Raw genomic sequence first — 16,520 nt, 5'->3', positions numbered from 1 at the left:
AACACCACGCTGAAAATTACAACAGCTCTCTTACCAGGAAACCACTGGTCTATCAAAGAGTTGACATGGTCAGTGATGAACGCCATGGCTGAAAAGTCTCTCGCTTCTGACTGGCAAATGATTTTAATTCCCCCACTTTTTTTCTTTTTCCAGTTGACATCAGAAGACTCAACACTGTTTAAGAAAGACAAAGGACAGTGGAATGAAGCTTTTGTGAAGAATCGGCATCAACAAGCTTTATTTCTCCTAAGAAAGCCGAGTTACAAAATAACATGCAGTTCACTGGACATCAAAATAAAACCTTGGCTTTGAATACGAATTTCAATTCAATCCATTCTGCAAATGACTTTCCAAGCACTGGAAGAGTAAATGCACCTGCAGATAACGCAGAGATGAAAGTCTATTCCACTGACTATCTGTGAAAGAACATGGGTGGCAGCTTTCTTCCAGCCTCACAACCAGCAGATATTCTGCCTTGGCCAACTTACACCCACTGCCCATAGCTCCTGTCACATGCAGTCTGATAGCAGTGAAGCACCTCCACTCACCTGGATTGCTGCCACACAGTGGTGGGGTTTAATGAGTCACTGGAAAACTCACTGACTTAAGGAAATATTTGCAGGCGTAAATGCACGATTTTACCTGGCAAAGTGTTCTGCTCTGAATACCACTTTCTGCTTTCAGCTCTCTTTAAATTCGTGGCTGCAATAACACGTAAGGCTGATATATTCAGAACTGCCATGCAATCACTTACTCATTGTTGTTGTCACCAGCTGTTACCAGGTGAGTTATGTCTATTACAAGAGCCTCCTCTTCCACCGATGAGTGAGCACTGACAATGAGTCAGGCCCATCCATCTCCATTCAGATGATGTGCTTCACACACTCTATTAGTTCCCTGTAACGCATGCTGCATTACAAACACAAATTACCTAAGATAGCCTCCATCAAAGGTAACGAACAGACCTTCCTGCCAGTAAACAGTGTGAGTCCTTTTGACTCGGAACGTGCTGCAGCGGTTTCTTTGGGTGCCTGTGAAGCTGTAGATGGTCACCTTTTTGTTTCTTGTCTTGGTGTTCTTCTTGTTTTCAAACAGCTGAAACAAACAAAAGCACGATAACCACTAAAACACTGAAATTTCTCCTAGTAACATTGTTTTACTCAAGTATTATAGTGACAACTCTTTTTCTGGCCTTCATAGATGTTACCATAACATTTCCATTAATCTGCAGAACTTCACTGTATTCACTGCCCTGGTACTTATTTCTCTGCAGATGTCTTTCCATTTACCTCACTAAGGACTGAATAAGGTCACTAGCAAAGGTGTTCTAAGGTCATGCAGTGTCCGTGGGGAGGTAAGCAAGGAGTTGCCAAAGCAGCCCTTTAGAACAGGTAAAATGATGAAATGGTTTCAGAATCCTGGAACTCGGAGTACCTTCCAAACACAAGGCACATGTTCTCCACGTTCTGTACACTGATGACAGAACACAGTGTAAACACGTAGCTGTTAAGAAGATACCACAGCAATACTCGGAATATTCTGCTGGTATTTGTTACAGCTTCCAGCAGATCTGCATTTTCAGATATAAGCTGCTGTAAAAAGTCATCTATATAACAACAGAATTCACATTGCTTTCAGAGCCTTACAGAGACTACTTTCATAATATGCATACCACTGCTACTAATGGGATGCCTGCTTGCACTTATTATCTCATTAAGGCAACGGCCTTGTAATTTCTTTTTCCTCTTTTAAACCCATATAGATCCAAGCTGACTTGACTGAGATATTCCAGATCTCTGCTGGGAAATAAGAGCAGGTAATAATATTGAAGGCCACGACTGAGTCAGGTTGGATGGGAAGAAACACTCCCAATTACCAACTTCAACAGTCTTCTCTTGCTTGCAGAGAGAGGTATAGTCACCTACCTGGAGGTCCATCTCTGCCAGGCTAATTAACATTCGTGCAATGAATCTTTGCCAGAAGCCAACTGGGACAAAACTCATCTTGAAGACCCTTTGGATGGTGTTTGTGGTCTGGTGGCAGAACCCATGGATATCTAACGCTGGTTTGGTAGGTAGCAGATGAGGGAGGAGGTAGCTGAAACAAACCAAATTCAGCAGCTCAAACTTCAGCTACAGCTTGTAACAGTGAGTACATTGTTACTGGATAATAAGGCGATTCAGTCTCCAAAGAGATTTTTAATGGCACAGCCTACTGCATATAAAAAAGCTTTTAGGCTAAATGCGCTGCAGCAATACATGGAGAAGTTCATTTACACTATGGAAGCAAGCAGAGGCAAAACAGACATGACATAATTCAGCCAGGGCTATTGGACGGGGCTAAAATTGATGTAATCAGCAGGACATTTGTGTAATCACAAATTAAATGCACGAAAATACAAGAGTCGTTAGACCAGCTGTGATGTTGAGCCTCATTCAGGCTTGGTATCTTTATTACCGTGCTCTGGTAGTAAACAGAAGAATACAGCTGTGCTGCTACGTGCAACAGAAGATAAATGCAAAACCATAAAGCAGCTCAGCTTCTTTAAGCCCAGAAGGTGGGGAGAGGAGGTGCGGTGGGAGATGGCAATGAGACATTTACAGGCTGCAGGGACGAAGCTGCTCTGGCTCTCATCCCAGCCCCAAGCATTAAGCATCTCATGCGTCAGTATGACAGTGTTCCCTAATGCACTGTGTTGCTGGACTCCTTGCCGTAGCCCTGACAAACTTCCACAGCGAGGACTCACTGTGCCAGGCTGATGCCAGCTGAGATGCTCCCTGCCTTCCTCCATCTCATCCTGCAAGCACAGACTAGGTCCAGCAGTGGATCTTTTCCCAGGTGTGGGAGGAAACACAGAGCTACTGGGCTACCAGAATAGAGCAGTGCTGGAGCAGAGGCCCAGAGAAAACCTTCAAATTGTTTTCAGATCTCTCAGTAAGCACTGAGTATCCATTTGTTCTGATCCTCACGATCTGGGAAGCTAAAACTTTGGAAGCATAAAACTGTTTTGAAAGCTACGAGCTTATGGCTTTCAATACCTGCCAATAAATCTCTTAATGGTGATGCTTTTCTGTACCAAATAACTTACACGATCCAAAATCAGCCCAAATCACATTTGGTTGTAAGCAGGAACAGTTCTGTTTCATCAGTGTTGAGCCTGAGAAAATTTGTCAGCATCTGGGGCTCATCACTGACGGGCATCATGACAGCAAGGAGGCAAACAGCCAAGGGCCCCGATCAACAACATACAGTAACAGAGACAGGACACACCACTAGAACTAATGTTGGGTCCAAATCCATTGCTTTAAGCCTATCATATTTTCTCTCCAGCAGCTGCATTACTCTGTACAAACTGAAAAGTCACTTTGGAAAAGGTACCTATCACTGGACAACAGCCTTCTCCATATGTCACAGTCCATAACATCTGATGGTGTTTTACGTGATCAAATTATCCCTTCCGTAAAATTATCTTTGGAATGTAGAACTGATAAAGATTTCTCTTCGCTTACAAATTAAAGTAAGGATGGTCGTATTTTCAACCCTATTTTTACAAGCAGATCAAAGCTAAGTTGTATGCACCTCAGGTGGAGAAATGGAGTGCACCTTGCTCCACACAAGTGGAGGACACACTTTACGACAGCCAACAAATCTTCAGTGCATTAGAGAAAGAATCAATGAGCATCGGAGGTAAGAAGGCCAGTGAGGCCCTTCTGGACCACAAGTATATAGCGGATTACAATACAGATGGAGATTTGATGCTCCTGAACAACAGCCAACTCAAATTTTGGAAATATGTGAAACGTGCCCCCATCCACCCTCTCAGAACAGAAACCAGCAGCTGCTTTCTCTGCTCACAGCACAGAAACCCTATCTGGCCATTTAGACAATAACTGCAGAAGTGTGGTAACAAATAATTGCTCTGTGTCTGGCTAGCACGTTAAATGAATCCAACCTGCTAGAGCTGCCGTCTGTCAATAGGAAGAATATCCTGTTAAAGTGGCTTGAATCGCTCTAAAAAAAGATTGGGCAGGCCATGAAAAAGCAGTTTCCTTGTTCTTGAGGCTCAAACAACGTGATTTTCTTAGAGAAAAATGGCAGACAGAGACGAGGAGTCCAAAAGGCATTTTGGACTAAGCAGAAACATCACTGCTTTATCTGTGTTAAGCCTGAGAAAATTTGTTGGCATCCGGGACTGGATAAGTGACAGGCATAATGACAGCACAAAGAATGCTGCACTTGTGCTGGCATTCAGAGCTCCCAAGAGGCTGAGGGCAACACAGCCACGCTGTGGTGGATGGGCAAGGTAGTGAAATGCAAATGCTGCAGCAGAACTGCACTATGACGATGGCTTCACCATTAACCCAACAACAGGCGGTCGCCAAGCAGATGGGAGAGAGAAAAATAGCAGGGAACTCTGCCCACCAAAGGAAAAGGGATGAGAGGTGGGAGGTGGAGGGGGGGAGGAAGATTCATTGACATTTAAAGAGAATGAGGCTTCCTGCTCTATTTCTAGGCAAACTTGATCAGCAGCTTTGGATGATGCTAAAAAATAAGGAAGTCACACAAGCCACTGAAGCAATACTCACTAGAAATAGAACAGTCGTGCTTTCAGGGCTGATGTAATTACTGACTACCAAAAGTCTTCTGCCATACTCGTGGAGTGAGGATCTTCCATTAGGAACAGATGACTCCAGCCCATCTACGTTTCAGGCCTAGCAGCCAGGAGCCTCACATTCCCTCTTAGCTGCAGCTGTGCCAGCCAAGCACTGATTAAATGGCCAGTTTCCTCCAGCCTAGCTAAGCATCTCTAATTATCAACATACCTGTTATTGGCTACTGGCAGGGCAATTTCAAACTTGGCCAAGAACTGGAAGTACTGCTCTTCAGTTTGTTCAGTGAAGCCCGTCCCAACTAGCAGCATCCTGAGATCCTCAGCTCTGATGACTCCGTTTTTAGCTACAGACTTGGAGCTCTTGATGTTGAAAATCCTCTGCAGACACTCAGAGAGCCAGACGGGGTCAAGGAAATAGAGATTTCTCAGGCCGTGGCTTGTGTCTGGGAAATGCAGTAGTGTACCTGTTTCTATGAGGAAATTAATTGCTGCAAGGAAATAAAAATAAACAAAAAATAACAGAATTGTAGATGAGCAACAGAGCAGCATTAGGAAAGCACAGCAAAGATGAGGAGGGATATGAGCAGCTTTATTCACACCAGGTATAGACTGTACGTAGCAAAGCAAAAACAACACGTACCTGAGGAGTGCTGCTACCTGGCATTCCAATTGCAAATCCCCCCCCAACACACACACATTGTCTAACCATCCATTTTTCTGCCCCCATTACACCTCCCCTTCACCCTTCTGCCACCCCACCAAGCCTGTCTCTGGCTCCTGCACAGCAAGGCCTCCAGAAATAGCACAGGACAAGGGCCCTATTCTTCACTGAATGTTTCAATTGGTCACACACTAATTGCCAAGAAATTATCAGCCTGCCATGACCTACCAGTCTGTAAGTCCTCATAATCTTTGATATCGTTTCCAGGGGTTTGCTCAATGATCAGCTCTATCTGTCTGTCTGTTAAATACTGCACATCATCATTCTGATTTCTTTTATGCTGTTCTGCAAGGACGGCTTCTTGAAGACTAAGGTAACTCCTTGGAATCTGCGAGGAGAAAAACAGCAGGATCAGACAGCAATCACTCTACCAGTGATCATCTGCCTAAACACTTTGTGTACTTTGCATGCCTCCTGCAGCAGCAACTCCCAAAATACACCTCCCAGTCCAAACCCAGCCCACAAAAAAGCTGCCACTGGGAAGGATGACCACAACAAAGCACAATTCTCACCAATCTCCCGGCAAGTTTCTGCGAGCAAATTGAGCTGCCAACGTCCTTCATGTTGCAAGTGACATGGAAAATCAGCTGTCGGAGTCCATCGAGGCCTTCCAAAGTCTTACATGAGAGCTCACTGCAAAAGTCACGCAAGGGTGAGGATTACCAAACCTTATCAGCACGCTGGCTTCCTTTCCATGCTCGCTTTCTCTTATCACTGACTAAATTTCCTGTGTCAGATGAATGGGAGGAAGGCTGTCAGTGAGCATTTTCAGCTTCAGAGAAAAATACTAAGAAGTCTGGAAAATAAATACTAAGCCAAACTCTGCTCTGCTTGCTCCATTTGCTGCACAGGGCTCTTCTATTCCCTATGCACTGTGACCTATCAGGCCTTCCTTGGGACACCAACCAAAGCCATCACCCTTTTTCCCTTCAGTGCTGCACACATCCTGGAAGGGACTGAAAGATGAGGAAAATCCTGTGTTGTCTCTGGAGATGAGTCCAGTCCTCTCAGCCTCAGATCAAAGAGGCAAAGATGATGATGACTACCAGACACCTTTTCCCACTCTCATTCCGGCCCTTGCTCATCTGGGTCCTGTTATCTGGGAATTGGTGCTTAGATCCTAAAAGCTGGCCTTCATTCCGGCTTTGATAGCTAACAAACTTCTCTTTCCAACTCCTGCTATTTCTGGTCATTCTGTGGGCTGAGTAAGAGCAGTTCTCTTCCACTTTCCCCAACAAAAGGTCTTTCTAACTGATCCCACACATGTTCCTGTGGCCGACAGAAAATCCTTTTCTAAAGCAACAAGCTTTATCTTAAACCTCAGCCACCAGTGGCACTAGGAAATCTGCGTTCATTGGGATGCTGGCAGAGCAACAGTGACAAACACACCCCAGGCTCATCACACAGGGCTTTACACCATGCACCCTGCACACTCCTCCAGCAAAATCAGGCTCAGTGCAGGCTGGGAAAAAGGAAGGTGAAGGGGAACAGGAGGGATGTGGGGCTGGGAAAGAGAGAAAGTCCCCTTGAGATAGGATGGATGAGATCACAATGACAGGAAAAGACATTTAGAGGACTGAACCACAACGTGTTCTCCTCTGCACTGTGTGTCTGCGTGCCTCACACTCACTCCCTGGTACTTCTCCCAGCCACAGCCAGATGAAAGAGCCAGCTGGGGGGCCTGATGCAGAGCTTGCATTTGCAGAGCAGAGTGTGGGAGGTCTCCTGACAGCTCTGCCAGGCAGCAGATGTGAAGCGCAATGGGACATAGCAGTGCCCTTCTTTATTGCCAGCTGCCACCTGCTCGTGCCCCGGGCCTTGGCAATCTCACGCTGTTTGGAGCTGTTTGGTGCCAGCCAGTTGCATCCATGCTCCCTCTGAGCTGTGCACTCTCTTGGCTGACAGAGCCACTTCTTCTCCAGCATGAATGTCTCCCCTTCCCAAGGGCATTCTCCATCAGATGGGAGGGAGCTGTGTGAGGCTCCATGGCCTGACACCGATGTGACAGGCAGCACAACCCCTGTGCTATCACAAGCAGAGAGCTGAAATGGCACAGCTTTGGGCTGCTGGTGGCTCATGGGGCTGACTCACCTCTCACGGTGCTCAGGCAGCCAAGAGGTTCCTACGCAGCCTCCCCTCCCAAACCCTGCAGCACCCCCCATGTAGTCATCATGCCTGGTAAAATAAGCTTTGCAGCATTAATTACTCAATCTGCATGTTCTCTCCCTGTGACTAATTAATAAACCCACTCAGCATCTAACCAGTGAGAAGGCAGAGCAGAGCAGGAGCACTGAAAGACGTGGCCAAGGTCATGACTTTAAAGCTTCCAGCTTCAGCCCCATGATCACACCCCTGCACAGCACTGAACTCCTCTCTGATTATACCACGTTATCTCAACCAAAAATAGATAAAATGCCATGCTGACAAGTCTTCAAATTGGTTCTGTTGCCAAGGAGATCAAGTATTACCAAAATTGTTTAAAGTGACATAAAATAGAGTGACTGAGCTTCGCGAAGACAAACACGCAAGTACTTACTGCAGGTGCTTGAATGTGATATCTGGGAAACCAGTTGCTCTGGATCCAGATGGAGAGCGACAGAGAGCCAGGACATAAGCCCTCAGCGTTGCTATCCTCTCGACACGGAATTTGGTTTCAATTAAATCAAGGTGTGTTCCTACCACTAACACTGCTGAATTTGGAGCTTTGGCCTGCAAGAGAAAACATGGACAATGATCTAATCTAGAAAACTACGTCTGCTCAGAGAAAGGAGAAACGAGCTCAACCTGTAGCTGGAAGATCTAACTTTGATACCCTGGAGAAGGTAGGTGACACTCCAGGAAGGACACCTAGGGAAGTAATACAAACATTTGCACTGGAGGCATATGGAGAGATGAGATAAATGGCTAGAAATGCCCAAATCTACTCAATCTTGAATCAGTGCAAAGGAACGGATGAGTTGATCTTGTGGTTTCTTCCAATCCTTCCATGATTCTATCACAGAACTGGAAAATACCCAGATTTCAGGAAACACGCTGCCAAGTACAACGGGATTGCTAAAGTTTAAGCAGGGATCAGCCTGTGGATCAAAAGGACTTCAACCACAGAAAAATACCCTGTTCCTATTTTTATTTTAAACCACCATCTCATTCTCTCATTTGATCTCTCCTAGTTTGTCTACAGACCGTGAACTAATTCTTTCTCAGGGTTTTTGCCCTATCTTCTTGTGACCTAGCCTATTACAACCCCTATTTGCCCCTTTCCCAAGTCAAAGAGGTCTATTTAATTGCACTGTATTCAAAAACATTTCCACACTTACATGATGAGCATGATGCTCTCATTTCTCTATATCTTTTCTGAAGCTGCTATGTGCTAACTGGGATGTGTGAAGGACCACATACGCACTGTGTGAAATACAGTAATTATCTTCTCTGCTTTGTTACTTAGCTTGTGCTTTTGACTGCTGTCAAATATTAAGCTAACATCATTGCAATGTCAAGATTCTTCCAAGGGGCACTAGTGTAGAGCCCCTGTCTGTGTACATAATGTAAAGGCAGATATCAAGCAATGAGCACTGAATAAAAATCTATGCCAATTAATTCACTGCAGCTCTGAGGCTCAGCAGACATGGAGATACACTCCAGCTTATCTGGATCTGAAGTGTTAAAACCTTCACTTCAAGACTAACATGCGCCTAACCCACACAGAAAAGAAGGTGCTCCAGAACTCCCTTAGAGCACAGTGTGGTCAAACACTAATTCCAACATAAGTACGTTTGTCCTTACTTAGTAAGGGTTTATAAATCAGCTTTTGTTTCACTCTCTGACGTGTGTGAGGGAGAACAAAGCAGATGATAAACTTAAATCCTTAAATGTAGCAATAACGCCCACAGTGCAGTGGAAAATTAATTCCAAAAGCTATGCAAAATTCACGCAGAGCGCTTAAAAGCAGACTAAAAGGAATCTGGAATATTGCATATCTATGTGCTGAGCTACTGCTTGATAAATAGATGCCCTGGAGTCCACCAGTGACTTCTTACCTCAATATTCAGCAACCAGAACTGTAAGTTTGCCACAGCTTCTTCCCCCAGTGCCAAGTTCCATACAACTATATACAATGCTTTGTCTGTGAAGAAACACTGATTGACTGTAGACATGCTCGCCGGGCCTCCGATATCCCAGACATTGAACTCCACTGAATCAACCTACTTAGACAAAGAGAAGTGTTCAAATCAAACGGTTGCAGTAAATCACAGCGAGATAATAGCTGAAGCATAAACCTACGTCTGCACAGTGTATGACACAAGGAGGGTTTCAATGTCCTAATTGTGCCTGCAGGAAAGAAAAATCAACAAGCAATTGTTGAGCATGGCTACCACTTCCCCACAGGAAATAAAGACTAATTACTTGCTGCTAAAATAATAGAGGTGCCCTTGATGCTGGTAAATCTCCAGTTAATGCTGTGGATTCTCCAGTACAAACAAGGATTTCATTCTGAGCCCTGTACTTTTCTGCATCTTGAATAGAAACTGCTACAGAAACTGCTTCATCCTCATCCGTGCCACATTCGACAGCGCTGCTGGAGCTGGTTATCTGCCACTGATACAGGGAACAGGAAACCCCCCACTGAAATCACTCTGTGGAGCTCAGCCCCAACTGAGTCAGATCCAATTCAGGTGCCTGGAGGTGGGAAACTTCTCCAGCCTTGCATAAAGACATTCTGCACGCTGCTTGGAGGCTGTCAGTGTGCCACACCAGAGACAAGCCAGAATTACAGCTCAGTGTAATTCACTCACTGACTTCAGGGGAATGTGTGAACGGCAGTCTCTTCAGTTCAGCATCCATTTCACAGTGCAGGCCCACGACAGCACTAAGAGCAGTACAGCTTTCTGCTTGAATGGCATTTGGTAAAATGTATCTATATGTTTTGGAGGCTCTGTCCCTGAATCATCTAACTCTGGGGAAGCAAGGAGCTGGTGGCTGGGCAGGAACTCTTCTCCAGCCCCCATCCTCTGATAACATCACATAACCCTGAGTAAGCCCTGTTTATCAATCCAGGTCCAAGCACTGTCTGATCCCACATGCTAATCTTACCCCATAAGATTGCAGAAAGGAGTCAAGCATCTCAGCATGGCTCCAATCTCCTAGCACAGTCCCAGTCTGAAGTCTCCTAGGAACAGCTGGAAGAATTTCCATATTGTTTAAACCAAACCCTAACTAGCACCAGGGCTGCCTTGTTCATCCAAGAGACCTTGAGCTGTGGGTACTTGTATGGAAAGACAGACTCAGAGGTAGGGACAACAGCCTGTTCAGCAACCTGGATCCCACTCCGGTTTCCTGCACTGTCTAGGTTTTTGTTTTATTCAATTGCTCTTCAACACAAAATGCACAGCTCTTCTCCCACCAAAGCCTTCTCCTTGAAGAGCTGGGCTGTGCTTGCTCTTTTTCATTCTGTCTCTGGCTGCTGTATAATAGCTGAACACAGCAGGCTCCTTCACCCCTTCCAAAACAGCCTGGTGGCCATGGCTCTCATCTGAAAAGTGAGAGCCATGTGTTTGCACATCCTCAGCTCTGTCAACAGCCCAGGACCAATTCTGCACGCTCTGATCCCTGTATGGCAGCAGAAAGGGCCACCTACAAATCTCTCAAATACTTGAATTAATACAGTGCTGCACAAATTAGCTCAGTATGGATTGACATACCCTCTGGATGAGCCGCCTGAGAACTGGATGTTTAAAGTATGCCTTAGATATCTCCTGGGATCACAACCAGAGCTCAGGCATCCTACCTTCCACCCATCTTCCACATTTAGAATAGTTCCGTCATCAAGGGAGTCAAGCCTTAGGTACAATGCCCCATTTTGTGGCCCCATAAGAATGGACAATCTGCTTTACAGAAGTTGATTTAAAATATTCTCTCAAAATAGTGTCCAAAAGTCACCCAAGCTGGGAAACCCAAAATTCAGGCAGTCTACAAATGGCTCTCACTCTTTAGGATGAAAAGTCAAGGTTGAATTCTAAGGAAAACAGAACTGATCTCTTACATCAACTGGAAATGAAACAGAGGGATTGTGACAACTCTATAATGTCACTTGTGAGGTGTGCTTCACGGGTAAAGGGAAACCACATTAATTGGGCACTTTCAGCCCCATAGGATCCCTGTGGGGCACAGACAGCCTGTTAGGGTTAATACACATCTTCAACTGCTCTTCACCTTTGCCTTGTGTCCCACTGGCTTGGGTAGCTCCCATTTTGTTGTACGTATAGTGGCGTCACTGTGCATCATCTGAGGGACTTTTCCTGTCTGGAGGATCTCAACCAGAGTTGACTTTCCCTGCCGTGGAGGACCAATGACGATCATCTTCATCAGCTTACACTTCTCTGCTTTGCGCAGCTGTGCTCGTAGGTACGCCAGCACTGTTTTAGGGCCTACAGCGAGGGGGAAAGAAGACAGGCTTTTATCTGTAGTTAGCGGTTACAAATGCACATGTGTACAGCTGGACTGCACAAAACCCACTGCTGCAGACGTATCAGCTGAATTAATATTTTCCTTGAAGTTTCTCTGTGGGCTGAGACGACCCAGAGAATAAACAAAGAAACCTCCAGTGGACAAACCTGAGACAGAGAGCCCAAAAAAGGTCACTGCTCTGAGACTCCACAATGGAGCACTGTAAGAAGAAACAAACGCCGTGGCTCATATGCTTCAGAAGCTCAAAGGAAACATAAAATACTAATTTAGTATTGGAAAATACTGTTTTCCCTTCTACTTTTATGTTTCTACTTAAAATTAGATTTAGTCTTGTGCTGGAGAGAAGGGATAATTCCTAATAACTTCATTCCCGCAGGATTTTTTTGTTACAACACACAAAAAAGAAGACAGTATTGTAATTGATCCAAAAACCTTGCAGCTTACAATAAAGTTATTGCAATGTGACTGTGACTACTGATCCTAAATGCTTCAGCCTTTAGAAACAGAGTGACTATACACTCTAAACCATAGGCATTTAGGAAGCAAGCCCTGGAGTTCATCCAGCATGAATGCTGCAAATGAAGTGCTGCGTTGGTAAGTCATCACTTCCACATGCAATCTACCTTAAATGGTGCCATAACACAGCACTATCAGACCTGTAAACGTGTGTAGGAGTTTCACCCTATGCAACTCCAGTTAAGTGCAATAAGGATTGGGGCTCACAATGTTCTGTTCATGATGGTTGAAAAGAAGCTACTTTCATTATACGTTCAGTCAATGTAATAAAGAACTGACTGGATCAGACTTACCCTCCTTTCTGATCTCTGCAGGAACATTGCTGATACTTAGTTCCTCGATATCCAGCTGCCAGAGATTAGCCAGCTGTCCAAGTTCTGGAGGAAGCTCTCGGATACCAGGGTTACTGTACAAAAACAAATACATCTACCAACAACCAGGCTTTGTGTCTAAGTAGCTTCTCTCACGGACTCTCACATTACACTATTCTCTCCTCATAGAAATCTTCCATTAACATTTTAATAAGACCATTCAGCACTTTAATAGTAATTTCCATCCTAAAAGTGATGCATAGCCTCAGTGTATCCTCTGGGGCAGACAAGAGTAATCATTTTTATTGGACAGTTGAGAAAATACAGGCAAAAATTATGAATTATCGACTCAAACGCTATAGAAGCAGACAGCAAAAAGCCAGAACTAAATAGAGGCACGCTAGATTCCCAGGCCTATGTTCAAAGCATTAGATCATCTTCCCTAATTCATAAGGCTGGCCTCCCCCTTATCTAAAGCAAATGATGGGCACGGCTCGAACAAGGGGTTCACTGTTTCCAGCTTTGTGACTTCAAAGGCACTGGACATCTGGGGTGGGGCTTCACAGAGGATTGGTCACTAAAACAACATGGAAATAACGCTGCCCAGCATTCCCAGAACACGGACTTACTTTCCCAAATAAAGTTCTGTTAAACCTTTCAGAAGGCAAACGGACTGCGGGACGGACTCCAGCTGATTGTCATTCAGATAAAGGACTTCCAGAGAATCACTCAGAAATGCTGGGAACTCCACAAAAGGACCTGAAACAAGACAGGAAACAAACTGCACCTTCAAAACACAACAAGCACCGAGGCTCTGCACCAAGAACATTCACCTTCACTCTGTGGGCAGGACATGAGGTCATGTTCCTTGGCAGGAACCACCACAAAGCAACAGCAGAAAAGCCAGGAGGCTTCAACAGAGACCAAACATCAACGCTCACATCTCAGTGTTTGCAAGTCAGAGACATGCACATGCTTAAGGTGACCATCACCAGGGCGCTGAAAGAGGAACCCCAGGCCTACCACGATAACTACTTTGGAGCACATGTGGCATTTTGTTACTTATTGCTGGTAGCACCTTGCAAACTGTTCCAACTCCAGCCTACCAGCCTGCAGTGAAACAGCATGCCAAAGGCACAAGTGGTTCTCAATGCCCTTTCTTTATGTTGAAAAAGGAAACAAAATTGGTCTAAATTTATGGTCAGGCCTCCATGTTGCCACCTGGTGCAATAGGGGTAAATTGTGTCAGGAACAACAGAGATGAATACCCAGTTTGCAACTGACAGACTGCTAACCTATGCTGCCTGTAAAGTACAGCTTGCATTTGTATTGCTGCTCTGTTTTATAACTGCAAGGTCTCATGGAACTTCTGCCTTTCTATATGGCTTATTTTGGGAGCAACCCAAGCAATAACAGTGACATTGCATGGCTGACTTGCTGTTGCTGGGGAGGATCAGACAAAGGAAAATTCAACTGGTTCCAAAGAGCATCATTTTGCTCCACAAATACCTCCAGGGAGAGCGGCATGAAAAGCTGCCATGAATTGTATTGCTGTCTTAAGACTGTCACATACATCTACCAAGAAGCATCCCAAAGTCAAGGAAAATCAGGCCACACAAGAACATGCAGACTTTGAGCCTCTGATTAGGAAAGAACAAGCAGCACCATCTGCTGCCTCCAGAGCCTATAAAAGCAGCTCTAAGACCTGATGCACATCCTTCCTCCAGGATGGACACAGCTGTACTTCCACCAAGATCTTCCCTTACCAAGAAGGTTTGAGGAACTGGAACTCCATTTAACAAGAAATAAAGAAAGAAAATGGAAGAGGTTTTCACAGGAGAAACTTCCCAGTTCTCATTTTAACAGCATTCCAGGCCTGAGCTATGATCAGGAAGAAGTGAGAAAGAGTCCCACTGTCTGCAGATGTCTGCTCCATACATGTCAGGGCGGCTCAGTGCAGGCAGGGTGTCACAATCTGCCTTTAAGTTTTCTAAAAGCAATAATTCATCTCTGGGATTATTTTAAGAGAACAGCAGGGTTTTTTTCATGGATTCCATTTCTTTCCTTTCTAGCTCATCGGTGGACTTAAACTTGTCATTGTTCCTCTTCAGCACGTACCCAGGCACAGATTTAGTCCCTCCTGGACACGTAGGAGCAAGCACCCAAAATAGCTGCAATACTCAATTCACCAAAGAGTCCAAGGTGAAAAGGACTCTACTATACTGGAAGCAGGCTCAAGGTGTTTATGAAGTGCAATTATTTATTCATGAGTTATTTATGACTTCTCTGGCTCGTGCTCAAATTTTCTTTTAAAGAACTTTAGAAAAATTAAAACAAATCCCATCTTGAAAATATATTTTAGGATGAGTAAATGCCACCAATGCCGCGTGCGTGAGCAAGAAGTTATTCTGAGATTGATCAATCAGGTATAGTGAGCATCCATGAATTACTTTCTTTAAATAATCTTAAGTAAATAGCTTTGTTGGTAAAAAATCATGTGAAAACCTGCCCTCCACCTCGCCGGGAGATTTCTGTGAGCAGCTGATGTATTCCAGCTTCTGTTTTCTCTTGATGTTCCTTAAATTCCTGGCCACATCCTGTAGTCTCACCAAGCTATACTTGGCAAAGGAACAGAGAGAAAATGATGAGCTGGCTTTGCTCTGTCTCTGTGGCTATTCAACATGGCACCAGCCAGGTAGTCTACTCCGAGCCCTGCTGCAACCTGCAGCAACCTCAGGCAGCTCTGGGTTGCACCAGGCCATTATCAAGGATTTTTAGATGGTACCAATGCAGAGTCCAGCCCTTCCAGCCTTACACAGAAGAGTTATGCTGGGTTTGCAACCCAGAAATTCCCATCAGGGCAGCAGTTCCTTCTGTAGCTGATTTTAGCTCTGCCCACTGCTCCTGACTTTATCTCCCCTTGGGAAATGCTGCCGCAGCACTTGACAAAGGAGGTCTGAAGACAGATGTCAGACTCCACAGATCAGCACGATTCACACAGCTGTACATTTTCCCTTACTATAACCTAGTGCATTCACCAGATTTACCCATTCATATTGATGGAGAAGCACGTTTTGGGGGGGAACTCACTAGGAAAGCGTTCTCAAAGATGCTTTTAGAGCAAGCCATTCTCCAGGCAGCCGGGAATAAGAATGCTCTCCAAGTGACTTAAAATAAAACAAACAAACAAAAAGAAATGCAGATGAGTCCCACAGTGAGCAGGAAGCCATAAAAATATCCTCAAATGCTCCTTTGTTCTCTCTGAGATTTCATGTGCACTAACACAGGACATCTCTTCTGCTCTGCTGCAAACCTCAGGTGCAACTCAAAGAGACAGGGCAACATATGCATTTACATGATCAGCAACAGAGATGATCCTAAGAGAAATAAGACTAATTATGGGTTAAGTTTCTTTCAGTACACCAATCAGTGCTCTGGCTATAAAGAATAATCATCAAGGAATGAATAAAAGCTCCACGAAATGAACAGGTTTCACCTATTCTTTTCATCTATCATTGCTGTTGGAACATTTTATCTAAACACATTTCCTCTTTCTTTAAATGCCATCACACTTAAAGTTGCATCTGAATTTACACATATTTCCCTCAGCCAAACTCCACAGCTTCCTGCTGCTTCCCAATCCCCCTCAGCCCAAGCTCAACATTTACTCTGCCATGCCCCTTACCTGCCTCTGGGCCTCCACGCACCCTGCTCCTCGTGGTGAAAAAGGGAATCCGCTTTGTTCTATATCCCTCGTCATTCCTGCGAGCAAAACAGAATGGCAGCGCGTGGAACACTGAGCTTGGATGTGGCAGGTGGGAACTGTATTGAAGCTCCATGCCCAGAGCAGAGCGAGACTCCACCCGGGGCTGTGGGATGCCCAGTTCAGCTCTTA

General features: G+C 44.9%; 1 protein-coding gene across 3 annotated transcripts in view; it reads right to left on the bottom strand.

The window, feature by feature from the left end:
* Positions 1-16,520, bottom strand: part of LRRK1 (leucine rich repeat kinase 1) — a 61,430-nt gene that overhangs the window by 15,946 nt on the left and 28,964 nt on the right. For all 3 annotated transcript variants that reach the window (XM_015873417.2, XM_015873416.2, XM_015873418.2), the window contains 12 exons: positions 16,311-16,387; positions 13,255-13,384; positions 12,608-12,720; positions 11,544-11,758; positions 9,371-9,535; positions 7,870-8,042; positions 5,846-5,966; positions 5,502-5,661; positions 4,824-5,100; positions 1,926-2,097; positions 932-1,095; positions 35-174 (listed from right to left, as the gene is read on the bottom strand). In XM_015873417.2, coding sequence (XP_015728903.1) covers positions 35-174; positions 932-1,095; positions 1,926-2,097; positions 4,824-5,100; positions 5,502-5,661; positions 5,846-5,966; positions 7,870-8,042; positions 9,371-9,535; positions 11,544-11,758; positions 12,608-12,720; positions 13,255-13,384; positions 16,311-16,387 — 1,907 coding nt within the window. The remainder of the gene's footprint in view (positions 1-34; positions 175-931; positions 1,096-1,925; positions 2,098-4,823; positions 5,101-5,501; positions 5,662-5,845; positions 5,967-7,869; positions 8,043-9,370; positions 9,536-11,543; positions 11,759-12,607; positions 12,721-13,254; positions 13,385-16,310; positions 16,388-16,520) is intronic.

This window comes from Coturnix japonica, chromosome 10, assembly GCF_001577835.2.
Source record: "Coturnix japonica isolate 7356 chromosome 10, Coturnix japonica 2.1, whole genome shotgun sequence".
Taxonomy (NCBI): domain Eukaryota; kingdom Metazoa; phylum Chordata; class Aves; order Galliformes; family Phasianidae; genus Coturnix; species Coturnix japonica.
The sequence above is the reverse complement of the archived record's forward strand: the minus strand, read 5'-3'. Positions and strand labels throughout refer to the sequence as shown.